Genomic DNA, 15,490 nt, shown 5'->3' on the forward strand with positions numbered 1-15,490 from the left:
TCTATACAGGCCTCTCCCACCCCCACACCCCCCAAAAACTACATTGCGAGTAAAAATTTCGAATTTTTATTTGCACCAATGAATTCAGCACCATCGAAAACCCTATAGTAAGACCAACTTTTCCTGTCATAACCATTGGTTTTCGAAATTGTCTTCAGACAATCACTGCCAAAAGTCTTGGAACACTAACTAGGGTTTTCAAAGGTAAATTCAGCCATCCCCCTCTCCCCCTATACTTTCAACATTGTTTTGGGGGGAAAGGGGGGGCGGAAGTGGTAGTATTCAAGAAAACAAATGAAAAATAGAAAAGCACAGCCCAAAGTGTTAGGTGTTCCAAGTAATTTTGGCAGTGATTGTACGTAGGACGCACTACCCAAAGATTGGAGGATAGAATAAAAGAACATGTTATGTCAAATATTAGAAACAAAACTCGTCCCCAAAGAGAACAGCCACCTCGGTTTTGCAGATCTAAAAGTACAACTAAAACCTGCGACTCTGCTATCGAGCAGTATTTACTGAAAAACCCAGATTGTGCAAAAAACTATAACGACTCCATTTGTAACATTCTCAATAGGCAAACGGCACTGATTGGTAAACCTGAACAGTCATGTGCTCGTGTTTCTGATTGGCCTATTTCGATCCACAAAAGGGTGTATATATTTCCTAGCGTAGAGTTTTCAATCCATGTTCTGACGTTTTAAACTCTGACAAAAAGCTTTAGTTTACTCAAATGTTCGCTTTTTCAAAGCCATTTTCAAGTATATAATATTAAATAAAGTCAAAAATAGATTCAAACCGATTCAAAAATATCAAAGATTGTTTGCCAAGGTGTTTGTGCCAAAAATATCCGAGGCGAGGAAAAAACCAACGAACTTAAGTCAACCCTAGATCTTGGAGCAAGATCCGAAAGATTCCAACCCTGCCAATTGGTTCACCCACAGCGAAGTATGCAAAGCCAAGACTTGATATGAGAGACATTAATGAAGTAATAACGAACCCAAATTGAATACAAATGTACTTGTTAGCATGTAGTTATATCGGTTATAGAAAACACATTCCAATATTCTAACCTTGCAATGTTCCATATTCCATGTTTTCAAGATAGCCTTTTCAAGATTAGTAGAATCAGAAGAGTTAGATTTTTTCAAGGTTTCGGAATATTTCCTTTTGTAGCACGAAAATTTCCTACAATAAAATCATCCTCAATATTTGCAAAGAAGCTAAATGTCTTACAAACTCTAGCATCAACGTCTCGATGCTTAGCAAAAGGTATGAATTTTTCAAGAAGACTTGTCCTGACCCTGTTCAAGAATATGAATTTGTTTTAAATAAAATTCAAGAGGGAAGAGCCTAAAACGATCTAACCAACTTCCAGCGATAAGAACCGTAACTAGGGAAAAAACCGAACATCGCAACGCAACGGGACGCAACGCAACGCAACGCAACGCAAGGGAACGCAACGCAACGCTGAAGACTTTGCTCTCCACAATCCAAAATCAGGTTGTCTTGCAACGTGCGAGGAAGAAACTAAGCCAACATAAATTTTACATACTCGAGGCCAATGCACACTTAAGAGCTTATTATATTGGCCGTATAAAAAAACAAAATGTAGTACAATGCTACAATGAACCCAATCTCCACAATAGTGCCAACTGTACCAAAAAGAGCCAAGGGCACCAAAAAAGGCGACCTTCTTTCACATACTGAACGTGATTAAGTTTCATTTAATCCATCTTTCTATTGCTCTTTGTTAGTAAGAAAGTGAGAACATAAATTCTATATGCTTAGAATTTGTTTTTCACCAAGATGATGAGCATCGAAAGTAAAACAAAAGAAAGAATGTATAGGGGATTCTTTGAAATCAAACCCATTGTTCTAAATAATGTTCCAAAACAACAGAAAATATAGCAGAGACACTGACCTAACATCCTATATCACAACAGTAGAGTCCTCACAGTAGAAATTATAGGACTAGACATTATAATTATTTGCCAGTGTGATTAGGGAATATTTTCCATACCTTTAAGCGGTATACATTTCTACATATATTGAGACTGTTAGGCATCTTTTGAGAAGGAAATCATGCACTGTATCCAGTTCTCCGTTTTTGGAAAAAAGTTTCAAAAACGCATGACAAACATGATGCGACATTGGTGAATACAAGAATCACTAAAGCAAGCTAAGAATGTACTATGATAATTGAAGACTCGGCATAGTGAATGAAAAGGCACTCCTGTGAAAAATACAACTGCAACTTACTGGTTGCAGACTTTTGAAGACTTGTTAAGAATCCCTGCTGTCTTGGTTGCCACTTTCTTCTTCCTTAAACCCCAACCTTCGAAAATCTTCTTGGCTCATGAGGTCTCTAAAATGGTAATAAATACATAACTACATGCAATGATATAGAAGCTCTGTAGGCGCTAGATGTCTAACTCGGGTTATGCTGCGTACTGCCGAGTGAGGCAATTTTTTTAACTTCCGCCATTTTAAATAGTGGCAAAAAGCGAGCTGCAATAGGGTTCAGTATGGAAAATTGCTTGTTTTAATGAATGATTTTTTCGTGGCTCACAACTATTTCAGTGCCTATTCTGATGCAGGTAGTTAGAGGAAATATAAATCAACAACACATAACAATATTTTGGGGTTTTTGAAGAGAATTTTAAAAATTATGGCTCTTTTAGTTTACGCAGTTACAGGGGGAATATGGCAGTGGCTTGTCGTGTTTTTATGAATTGAAAAAGTTTGTGTTTGCAATTTTTATCTTCATATAGATTAGAAAAAACTTTTTAAGTCTATTACCCAATAATAAAGACCATTTCAGATATATAATACTTGAATTTTTCTGTCTGTCGTTTAGAACCTAATATGGCATGAATGGGACAGTGCAAATGTTTTATATTTAGTTTGTCAACTGAAGTTGTAGAAAAGAAATTTGATATGAATTAAAGTTCTTTCCTCTTGGTAAGGACAAATTAGAAATCTTTGTCGTGAAAGTGTACCCAGAAGGTATTTTATAGGCCTAAAGATACGGGGAGGGAATCATTGTGCTGAAGAATAATTACAAGCAACGAGTGTGGTCAGGGGCGGTCTGGCCCAGGTGGCAAAGTGATCGCCACCCGGGCCCTGTGTACAAAAAATTTACGGGCCTTTCCGCGTTGGAGAAAATTTTTTAACTTAATGTCAAATACTTAATGCCCTAGACTGATTATATTGCGATTTAAGTCCAGTACATGCGCTTCAAACCACCCAAACCCTGGTTTCCGTTATTTCAGCCATGTGTTCAATCTTACGTGTACCCTGGGTCCCAGAGCCACAAAATTTCGAGCGCGTAAACAGAATGCCAAGCAGAGAAGCGAATGCGCGTACTCTCATCTTCTATTTCCGCTCTCTAATTTATGTGGTTCTGATGCCCAGGGTATCTGACTGTCAGAGACAGTGCTATGGGAACGAAATTCATATTGGGGGGGGGGGAGTGGTTGCGGCTGCTCATTGTATTTATTTCCAATTAGTACACTGTTATACAGGACATAAGGCTTAGGCTGCAATTATTGGGAGTGGGGGCTTCAGTAAATGAAAATAACGTAAAATTCAAAACAGGAAATTCAGAAGAGAGATAACAAGGGGTCGTCACTATCATCTGGTCTCAGAGATCTGTATCAGGATTTAACAATGCTAAGAAGATTTGTTGGCACAAAGAGGAAGCAAAAGAGCATTAAGAGCCTTTTTTCAAGATTTCAAGTTCACAGAATGTCAGAATTGCTGGCATTTGCAAATTGCTACCAGCAGCTTATCGATCAAGTGAAAACAACAACTGGTAGAAATAGAGATCCTGAAAACAGATGATCTGAAGGAACAAGCTCTTAGAAAAGAAACATATGGAAAGGAAAACTGTGACTTTCAAGGTGGGGTTTCACAAAGAGAGAAAAAACCTCAAAGTCGACATCGACACCCTTTATCAAAAGGGTAAAAGCTTGCCAACTGTGCATACCCTGCGCATTCAAAACTTTGTACCGACGATCATTATAATTTTTTTAATATATTTATATCTTTCATCATATATAACAATTTTATAAGAATATGAGCATCAAAACTGGTGAAAAGTTGAGATCAAATTAGGAACATGTTTAATGCATTTTTGAACAACATTTTATCCCAAAACGACGATTTTTAGCCATGTGTGGTTGCTTGTCGGTGAATATTCAATCTTGTCGTCAAATGAAGGCTGTCTCACTCACTTTGTTGGCAAATAATGCCTGAACACCTCCCAAGAGCGAAAAAGCTAGCAATCGCATTGCTTACACCCTATTAATTTAAGAACAAATTAAGGACAATCCACCCTCGGATTTTTGCGAAAATTAAGAACAGTCAGCCTGAACCTAAATTTACTGGTTTTTATAAAAAATTTAGTGAATACAACATGCGCCTAGCAGCATACCCTTCCCTCTACAGCGCGTATAAATGCTTGATGACACTTAGCTGCACCCAAGTTTCCTTTGAAAGATTATTCAGCGCTACTGATAATTTCAAAAGAAAAGAAAACTTTCCACTTGATTACGAGCAAGTCATTGGCCAATTTGCTGATTCATTTGCACTTCTTCGAAAAGAGTTGAAACTCTGAGAATTTAAATAAGTTTTGATCTTTATTCTTAATTCTACGTGGGATTTTAAAGCCTGTTTTCACGAGAGGAAAGGTATGGATCCAATTGGGTCCGAAGTTACGAATCAAAGTCGATATACTGCTGCTGTTTAGCGTATTGCTTTATTATCAAATTTTCTTGAATCAATCGTATTCTAAGCCACATTTTTAGTGGGTGTGGCTCAATTTTTCCCGCCACGCCCAAAACCGGGCCCTTCAGTTTTCTAGTCACCCTGCGATTGTGACGCCAGATCGCCCCTTGCTTCGAAGCTACTTATCTCTTGGCCATAGTGCTGGATCTCTCTCAGCCCGTCTCTTAATAAGGTCTCTCTCGCACATCGAATTCTTGATGCTTGGAGAAATCCATGGTACATGTGCATGCCCCGTCTTAGCGGTCCTTTTTTCAACGGGGCATGCACATCCAAGACAGCGAGAAAGAGATCGTAGAAATTGCTAGCCATCCTATTAGGGTCATCCGATCTACAGGACATAGCCATCCCCCAGTCAATACTACGCAAGTCATTAAGGAAAGAGTCACGGTCATAATTTTTCAAACTGCGTGACTCTGTCTTAAATTTCACGTCATTGACATGAACTCTAGCGTTTAATTTTCTAATATCGTATGTCATAAAGTGGTCTATAATACCGACTTTTACGACTGATACATTACAGAGGTTGTTGGGTCTGTTTGAAGAAAGGTGATCTATTAACTAAAAAGTTTTATTAGGCTCTTTATCTTTATTTTAGTTAAGTTAAGTGAGCTTCTGCTAGATGCCCAGAGCATGATAGGGCAACTGATAAATTATTACTGAATATTTTATCTTCGACACGATCAAATTACGAAATTTACAGCAATGCTGACATTTACAGGAGATGTTTTGATTTTGGTTCTGGGCATTTCGCTTTGTTTTAAGTTTTGATAAGAGAGTCTTTCCGATGGTTATACGAGAATTACAATACATGAACTCTATATCGAACTGACGAGGAAAATTCACATTTTTTGATCAAAGCAGGAATCTGGGATAGCCGCAAATAGACATTTTCACAAATCCCAAAATTCAATACTTCGAAGTCAATACCATTCAATAAATTATACAATTACGAGGAATTAGCAAAAACTGGTGACAATTTCATACATCATTGGTATAGTTTTTCTCAATTTAATGGTGAAGCTAAACTAAACTGTAAAATCTATGACGCCGAAACCATAACCACGGCTAACTTTTTATGCAAACGTTCTTTCGAGAGGTCAATTGATGGTTGTAATCAATTTTAGTTCTGTACGAATATTGCTAATTGCCTTTCGAACGTTTCATGAAAAATTTAACTCGAAGCAAGGGCGTACCGGGAAATTTCGCCGTGTCCTGGTGGGCCGAGGAGAGATGGGTGGAGAAAAACTGTGGATAATTCCTCGCAGGTAGAAAGGCCAAAATTTGGTGTATCCTGCAGAGCAGTGAGAGATCGCTTCCAGCATATTTTCATTAACAAAAAGTCCAAAAATAGAAGAGAAGAGAGTGCAAGTGGAATTAACCCTGAGCACACAGAAAAACATGTTCTCCTTGCAAGATAAGGGAGCTTTTTGATGCAGCAATTGCTGATCAGGAAGCAGCATCCCAGCAAGTTAAAGAAAAACAAACAGCAGAAATGGAAAAAGCTGAAGAAATGAGAAGGAAATCAGTAGAAACAATGGGAGAAAACAGGAAGAGAAAGGAAGGGGAGGTAAAAATGTAAGTGAAAAGAAACGTAACGTTCGGCAGAAAACCTTTCAAAATTATTCAAGAAAGAATCAGAGTTGGCAGTTGACTCAATCCGGGCTGACTCACAATTGGGTTTGGAAACCAAGTTTAAACCCACATTCCGTTTAGAATACAATTTGAAGAGAGTTTACAGGTTGAACCCGGGTAGCTTTTCGTAGTGTAAACCGGGCTTTCGATTGGAAATAATTTCACTTGCTTTCATTATTAAGCGTCGAACAAAGAGTTCAAGTGAATTTTGTTCCACTTTCCCGAGTTATTTTGAACATTATTTCTTTCTTGTTCTCATATTGTAGTTTTATAAATGTATTATCAGTCATTCCATCAGTTCAATTTTGCGTAGACACGACATGCTCAATCCATTCTAAACAACAGGTTACATCATTCAATCTTTTCCTCTCTTGGGTACAGTTAAATTTTAGCTGTAAGTCAGCGCTGTGAGTTATTTTTCTCCGATCGCAGTAGCTGCCTAAAAAATTCACCATATCTTTAAACGCGTTCAGATTTGCAAGAGTTATAAGTTTCTACAGACTAAACACTGAAGCAACAAGCATCGTAGAGAAATCAGTTCTGTTCTACTTTTCAAATGAAAGTATAGGGAAGGGCGGGGGGGGAGTGTGAGAAGTCACGTCATTGGCAATATAATAGAGGGGTACAGAGAGCTGGTGACACAGGGGAGGCAGGGGGCCTAAAAATTTTTAAATTATAGGTAATATCATTTATGCTTGACCCTGTCATGAATGTCAAATGTCTTGTCTACACTATACTATCGAACCTTTTTTCAGCCTGGGTAGGGGGTAGAGTGAACCCAAGTAATATTTTCTGTAGTGCAAACTCAAAGTTACCTAGCCAAGGTTGATCTGGGCTGACTCGGCCCGGGCTGACTCGGCCCGGGCTGACTCGGCCCGGGCTGACTCGGCCCGGGCTGACTCGGCCCGGGCTGACTCGGCCCGGGCTGACTCGGCCCGGGCTGACTCGGCCCGGGCTGACTCGGCCCGGGCTGACTCGGCCCGGGCTGACTCGGCCCGGGCTGACTCGGCCCGGGCTGACTCGGCCCGGGCTGACTCGGCCCGGGCTGACTCGGCCCGGGCTGACTCGGCCCGGGCTGACTCGGCCCGGGCTGACTCGGCCCGGGCTGACTCGGCCCGGGCTGACTCGGCCCGGGCTGACTCGGCCCGGGCTGACTCGGCCCGGGCTGACTCGGCCCGGGCTGACTCGGCCCGGGCTGACTCGGCCCGGGCTGACTCGGCCCGGGCTGACTCGGCCCGGGCTGACTCGGCCCGGGCTGACTCGGCCCGGGCTGACTCGGCCCGGGCTGACTCGGCCCGGGCTGACTCGGCCCGGGCTGACGCGGCCCGGGCTGACTCGGCCCGGGCTGACTCGGCCCGGGCTGACTCGGCCCGGGCTGACTCGGCCCGGGCTGACTCGGCCCGGGCTGACTCGGCCCGGGCTGACTCGGCCCATGACTCAATTTGTTTGAAGTAATGTATTGTTAATGCGAAAGAGGGTTGAGCCCGGTTAACTTTTCTACTGCGCATGCGGAATAAGGTTGCAAATTGAAAAATGTGCCAATTTTTTCTGCGTCTTCTTGCAGAGCTTGTGTTTTTTATTATACTTTAAGGTTACGGTAAACGTTTTCTGGACGAAACCATTTTTCGATTTCTGTACTTTCTAAAGGCGATCTTTTAAGGCACACAATTATAACCATGTTTGAAACTAGCAGAAGTTTTGAAAATGCAAAAAATTTCATGTAAACGGAAGTATCCATAACTCTTTGATCAAAACTACAAGTTGAGGTATGAAAATCTCTTGACCTGTTAAGCTGATTATGACTGTGTTTATTCAAACAGGCTTATTCATCTTAAAGCTTCAAGTGACTTGACCCGGATTTTACTGTCGTTTGCGAGTGTACCTTGCAAGTACGATCAGTAAAATTCCGTTTTCTACGGACTTACAGCTTCTCTACATACAGGTAAGAAAAAGCTATTTTATACCCAAGGAACTAATCCAATGGCTCAAAATTTTGCACACGGCCAGGACAGATGTCGGGTAAGCAAAGTGTGTCTCAACTTTGTGTAGCTGGGAATCAGTTTAATGCAAACTATGTCATAATTCAATTAAACTAGGAATTATACTTGAAAAAATTAACGAATTAATTAACGACGTTTCGAGCATAGCCCGTCATCAAATTAGTATATTTATGTCATAATTCATTCTTAAAATCTCATATAATGTATGACGGAATGGGGAATTATATTGCAAGCAAAACGGGGGCTTGTCGCCAGGGATGGCGCCAGAAAAGAAATGCTGGGGGGGGGGGTGTAATGTCAGAGTGCCGACAGTGAGTGAACCACCAACAAAGATCTAATGTAACACCATTTTTGCTGTGGTAATTCCAGTTCAAAAATTAAAAAAAACTGAAAAAATCAAACAATTAAAAAAAAATAAAAAAATCACGAAGTGGAAGTTTAGCTTAAAACTTTTCAAAAATTGAATGCCGACGGAGGGGCACAATGAATTTTTTAGGGGGGCTCCTGCCCCCACCCCAACCCCCACCCTCCAAGCACCCCCGGTGGCGCCATGCCTGTTGTCCCCGGAAAATATTTTAAATCGCACTATTAGGACATTCACAAAATGCCAAAATTTAATGTCTTTTCTTTTCACCATTTGCTTTGGAAGAAGATTCTCAGTCAAATTGATTGTATTTGAAACTCTGAAAGGGTCATAGGCGCCGACTTTTTTTCCCAGGAGGGGGGGGGCCTCAAAATTTAAATTAAAAGAAAATTAAAAAAGTTAAAAGGTAGAGAAATCCCCTGTCGCTTTAATAACGTAATACAACATATGTAGTTTGTATAATAACAAAACAAAACATTTAAATAAAGCAGATATAACATCATGGTCTACAGTTTAGAATAAATTTTTTACAAGGGATTTATTTGATTCAAATTATTCTTCAACAATAGATAAATGTCACATTTTTGAGCCTTAGAATATACATATACCTTCCTTCAGCTGTTCTGCGCTTATTTTTCAGCCCAGTGGCGGATTTCAAACGAAATTCTATCTTCTAAGATTTTACAGAGAAAGCAACTTCTCTTTCCAGCGTAGGAGACGAGATTATTTTCGATTAAACAGGCAATCTTCTGAAATTTAGCAAAATAATGACTTTATTCTCATCAAACGGTAATTTATGAATTTTTGAAAGTTTCAAAGCGTTTCTTTGAAAAAATAAAGAGGGGCTTTAGCTCCTACTAGCCTAGTATGATGCCCGTACAATTATACGTAATTATGGTCAGGCATTGAACATGTGCTTATAAAGCTATTGACTTTTCAGAAAGATATCTGACAACATGAATTGGAAAAATGGGTTCTAAGGGATCCTCATGCTACCCGTTTATGCAAATTGATAATTTTGCAGATTGATGGGCTCCTTCTGTATGAGAAAGACATGGTAAAAAGGACAAAGAATCTCTTAAGAAAAAAACAGATATTTTCAAAACATACGGCTTAATCTTCCATCAATTCTTGTAGGAGTTTCATATTTTCCGAACTCTTTCTGTAGAATTCCAGGTTTTAGGTGTTTCTGCCAAGTTCCAAACAAGGAGAAAGGGGGAGGGGTACGGCTGGTCATTAGTCAGGGGATAAAAAGCCCCGTTTGTCACTAGACACGACTTTTGAATAAATTGGACAAAATTTCTTTTTAGTACAAAACGCAGGAGTTTTAGCGCTTCAAATACAAAATCAAGATGCCTTTGAGTTCTTAGTTGAAATGTGAAATTAAATTGCCTGTCACGGGACGTTTAAAAATTTTTATCCCTGATCATTCCTAGAGCAGACTTAACTATTAAGGGATATTTTATGGTCCAAGGAAAGAGCCAGGGCCTATTTTAAGAAATTTTCAATACTGCACATTTTTAAGAAATTTTTAATACTGCACATTTATAATCATATTTTTTATAGGAAATTTTTTGTTGCAATCAGTGCAAACCCCTGCAAACCCCAGGTATCTTAGCCATGCAAGTGTAGCGAGGAAATTGCCCGAATTTCCAACACGTGTATAGGCCATGACGTCTTTTAATTAAGTTAAGTGAGCTTCTGCTAGATGCCCAGAGCATGATAGGGCAACTGATAAATTATTACTGAATGTTTTATCTTCGACAAGATCAAATTACGAAATTTACAGCAATGCTGACATTTACAGGAGATGTTTTGTTTTTGGTTCTGGGCATTTCGCTTTGTTTTAAGTTTTGATAAGAGAGTCTTTCCGATGGTTATACGAGAATTACAATACATGAACTCTATATCGAACTGACGAGGAAAATTCACTTTTTGTGAACAAAGCAGGAATCCGGGATAACCGCAAAAAGAAATTTTCACAAATTCCAAAATTCAAAACTGTACATTTTCGAAATTAATACTGTACGTTTTTGAATTAATACTGAACAAAGTGTGTAATACAATACTGCACACTAAAATAGGACCTGAAAAGAGCATTATCAATCAAGAAAAGGAACATGCACAAATTACATAACAAAATATAGGCAACATTGGAAAAATCATAATCTAATTTGCATCATTTATTTATCATTTTGACCGTAAAAATTTGTGTGAACCCCCTTTCTCCATCTTTGATTAGGTAATATGTGAACGTTCCCATACCCAACTGCCAATGCATCGATAATCTATCCAGATACAACTATTCTGAATGGAAAGAACACAGGATTGTACTCAGTTAATGCTTCAAAAGTGAGAACCCTCTCAGCTTTTCGATATCAGGCATTTGAAAGAATTCGCATTAGTCATAAGTGAAGAAACTAATTTGCGCTGGTCATAAGTATTGGTTAATCATAGGTCTTGGGCGTTTTGAAGATTTCGGAAAACCATTCAAAAAATTATACAATTACGAGGAATTTGCAAAAACTGGTGGAAATCATACATCATTGGTATAGTTTTTCTCAATTTAATGGTGAAGCTAAACTAAACTGTAAAATCTATGACGCCGAAACCATAACCACGGCGAACTTTTTATGCAAACGTTTTTTCGAGAGGTCAATTGATGGTTGTAATCAATTTTAGTTCTATGCGAATATTGATAATTGCCTTTCGAACGTTTTTTGAAAAATATGACTCGAAGCAAGGGCGTACCGGGAAATTTCGCCGTGTCCTGGTGGGCCGAGGAGCGATGGGTGGAGAAAAACTGTGGATAATTCTTCGCAGGTAAAAAACCCAAAATTTGGTGTATCCTGCAGAGCAGTGAGAGATCGCTTCCAGAATATTTTCACCAACAAAAAGTCCAAAAATAGAAGAGAAGAAAGTGCAAGTGGAATTAACCCTGAGCACACACAAAAACATGTTCTCCTTGCAAGATAAGGGAGCTTTTTGATGCAGCAATTGCTGAAGAAAGAAAAAAGCTGAAGAAATGAGAAGGAAATCAGTAGAAACAATGGGAGAAAGCAGAAAGAGAAAGGAAAGGGAGGTAAAAAATGTAAGTGAAAATGAACGTAACGTTCGGCAGAAAACCTTTCAAAAGTATTCAAGAAAGAATCAGAGTTGGCAGTTTTCAATTTTCAAACAAAAGTTAGTCATAGGCGTTCACTTCGGACAAAATTGGCGTTCCCTGTTGGTAAAAGGGCGTTTTCTGGTGGTTAAAAGGGCGTGGCTTAAATTTTTTTGGTTTGTCCCCACCCAGAGCTCAGTGGCTGGCGCCGCCATTGCCCGGGTAGCTTTTTGCAGAGTTCAAGTGAATTCTGTTCAACTTTTCCCAGTTTTTTTGAACATTATTTCTTCCTTGTATTCATAACTCATATTGTAGTTTTCTAAATGTATTATCAGTCATTCTATCAGTTCAATTTTGCGTAGACAGAATATGCTCAATGCATTCTAAACAACAGGTTACACCATTCAATCTTTTCCTCTCTTAGGTACAATTAAATTTTAGCTGTAAGTCAGCGCTGTGAGTTATTTTTCTCTGATCGAAGTAGCTGCCTAAAAAATTCACCATATCTTTGAAACGTGTTCATTTGTAAGAGTTATTAGTTTCTATAGACTAAACACTGAAGCAACGAACATCGTAGAGAAATCAGTTTTGTTGATTTTCTTGATTACTTAGATAAAATATGAATCAAGATTATGGACGAAAACTTGCATAAAAAGAAGCACAAATAAAGGGTATTCCTGGGAATTCGGAGCCTGGAGAAATCCCCAACTAGGCAGGCTTAAAAAGGTACCTTTCAGAGTTGCTTTAATGTTCGCACCTTTTTAAAAATATAATTTTCGCAACTTTAGATCTGAAAAATTTCTTTATAAAAAAGAAATTATGCTTTTTTGCTTTGCTCTACTTTTCAAATGAATGTATAGCGAAGGGAGGGGGGGAGAGTGTGAAAAATGACGTCATTGGCAATATAATAGAGGGGTTCAGAGAGATGGTGACACAGGGGGGCAGGGGGCCTAAATATCTTGAAATTATAGATAATATCATTTATGTATGACCCTGTCATAAATGTCAAATGTCTTGTCTAGACTATACTATCGAACCTTGTTTCAGCCTGGGTAGGGGGTAAAGTGAACCAAAGTAATATTTTCAGTAGTGCGAACACAAAGTTACCTAGCCAAGGTTGATCTGGGCTGACTCGGCCCGGGCAGGCTCAGCCCGGGCTGACTCGGCCCGAGTACTGGTTTCTATAAAAAATTAGTGAATACAACATGCACCTAGCAGCATACCCTTCCCTCTGCAACGCGTATAAATGCTTGATGACACTTAGCTTCACCCAAGTTTCCTTTGAAAGATTATTCAGCGCTACTGATAATTCCAAAAGAAGAGAAAACTTTCCACTTGATTACGAGCAAGTCATTGGCCAATTTGCTGATTCATTTGCACTTCTTCGAAAAGAGTTGAAACTCTGAGAATTTAAATAAGTTTTGATCTTTATTCTTAATTCTACGTGGGATTTTAAAGCCTGTTTTCACGAGAGGAAAGGTATGGATCCAATTGGGTCCGAAGTTACGAATCAAAGTCGATATACTGCTGCTGTTTAGCGTATTGCTTTATTATCAATTTGTTTTGAATCAGTCGTATTCTAAGCCACATTTTTAGTGGGTGTGGCTCAATTTTTCCCACCACGCCCTAAACCGGGCTCTTGAGTTTTCTAGCCACCCTGCGATTTTGACGCCAGACCACCCCTGAGTGTGGTTTTGAAATAGTTTAAAAATATCAATGATTATATAAATCAAAAATTGATTACCATATTTAGATTCCGTTGTTAATATCCAAGCATTGAATTAAGACCTATTTTCGGCTTTTTCTAGAGTTTGGCCTAGATATTTCATAGCAGTTTCTGTAAACAAACAAAGAAAAAGTAACTAAATCACATCTTTGTACAAATGTGTTAAGAAATTTATGCATTGAGTGGCTAAACATTGCTGCTGGATCCGTTTTAAAACAGATCAATCATTATTTTCTGGAATTTCGACGAGAAAGAAAACACCACAGCAAGCATCGCGACTGTAAATACCTGGAATGTGCGAACGACGTCTTATTTTTCCAATATTATTCCAACATTCGAAAGATAACTGAAGGAAATCAATCCTTACTTTTGCCAAATTTATAAGGGCCCAAACCAAGATAAACCCCTATTCTATTAATTATAAAAACAAAATTAAAAGCGCAATCGGAAGAGAAAAATCCTTTCATTATGCTCCCTAACAATTTACATCAGAAATCTTCGGTATGTACCATTTGCGAAATATTTGCGAACAGTTTTCCAATTATTTCAGAAAGAGAAATACAGTAAAAACTTTAAATTGCAGATTCAGCAGATATAACAAACATTTAGTAAACTAAAGTTTTCGTCTGACACTCTTCAGAGTTTAAAAACGTCAGAACATAGATCGAAAACTCTACGCTAGGAAATATATATACCCAGTTGTGGATTGAAATAGGCCAATCAAAAACACGAGCACATGACTGTAAAGGTTGACCAATCAGTGCCGCTTGCCTATTAGAATGTTACCAATGGAGTCCTAAGGTGAAAACGAACTCCTTTTGTCTACACAGTAGCGGTTTTTTCGTGCATATGTAGATGGATTCTAAAACTGCTAGGTGGAACGACGATCGGGCTTTACCAATAATCTGAAACATGCCGCCATTATAGTTTTTTGCACAATCTGGGTTTTCTAGCAAATGCTGCCCGATAGCAGAATCGCAGGTTTTAGTTGTAATTTTAGATTTGCAAGACCGAGGTGGCTGTTCTCTTTGGGGATGGGTTTTGTGATTTACTTTGATAAGGCTTATCAATGATCAGTGATTTACTTTGATGAGGCTTATCAAGATCACAAATCACTTTTCAATCAAATTGCGAAAGAACTCTCTTTCTTTTTTATCCTCATGGCCTGAACATCGCATCATATCTTGTGATACTAACAAGCAGGATTCATATCCGTATATGTTTTCATTTTTTACCATTCCTGCTGAGTATAGACCAATTCATAATAATCCCGATTCAAATTCTTCAACAGGAAAACGAGGCCTTATAATACGTCAGTATGCGACACCCATCTATTTCGCGCAGTATTAATATGACGTCATATCGAAAGAGAATTATAATGCTCACTTGATCAGTCTCAAATTATTCTTCGCATCGAGAGTATCAAAGGAACACGAATTTTTATTTGACTAGAAAACATTTCAGGAGTTCTATAAAAGTAGTTTCAGAATTTACGGAAACAATTCTTAATAAAACATCGTTTCTACCAAAGAAGTTGGCTATTTACAAAACCTACGAATGAACACATTCTGGAAAGTCGTCCAAACAACAGTAACGTTTGGACTGGTTGGTTACGCTGCCTACCTTTGGTATGACAACTGGCGGCAAGAGCAACGAGAGGTGAGCATTCTGGATAAAGTATCAAGTTTTCTTTTACGGTATCAAGAATAAAAGGCAACAAATTCAGTGCGATATCAATTAAGAAAAAATCGCAGCTTAGAGGGTTAGAACGACGGTTGTATTGAAGAAGTCTTTCAGCAATCATGTTATTTAAACGCAATTTTTCACCAAGATTTCCTCTATTTGGCCCTAATTACTAGAAAGTTTGTTCTAATTCT

General features: G+C 38.9%; 1 protein-coding gene across 3 annotated transcripts in view; it reads right to left on the reverse strand.

Annotated features, from left to right (window-relative positions):
- LOC135692149 (cytochrome c oxidase assembly protein COX19) overlaps positions 1-15,490 on the reverse strand; it is a 76,869-nt gene that overhangs the window by 36,281 nt on the left and 25,098 nt on the right. The window contains exon 3 of one of the 3 annotated variants that reach the window (XM_089112082.1): positions 2,260-2,365. The exons of 1 other annotated variant lie outside the window; for it this stretch is intronic. In XM_089112082.1, coding sequence (XP_088968208.1) covers positions 2,284-2,365 — 82 coding nt within the window. In that variant the 3' untranslated portion in view covers positions 2,260-2,283. Of the gene's footprint in view, positions 1-2,240; positions 2,366-15,490 lie in introns of those variants that run through there. One more of the 3 variants, XM_065210196.2, reaches the window with a different exon arrangement.

Source organism: Rhopilema esculentum, chromosome 13 (assembly GCF_057945365.1).
Source record: "Rhopilema esculentum isolate cy_ngs chromosome 13, ASM5794536v1, whole genome shotgun sequence".
Taxonomy (NCBI): domain Eukaryota; kingdom Metazoa; phylum Cnidaria; class Scyphozoa; order Rhizostomeae; family Rhizostomatidae; genus Rhopilema; species Rhopilema esculentum.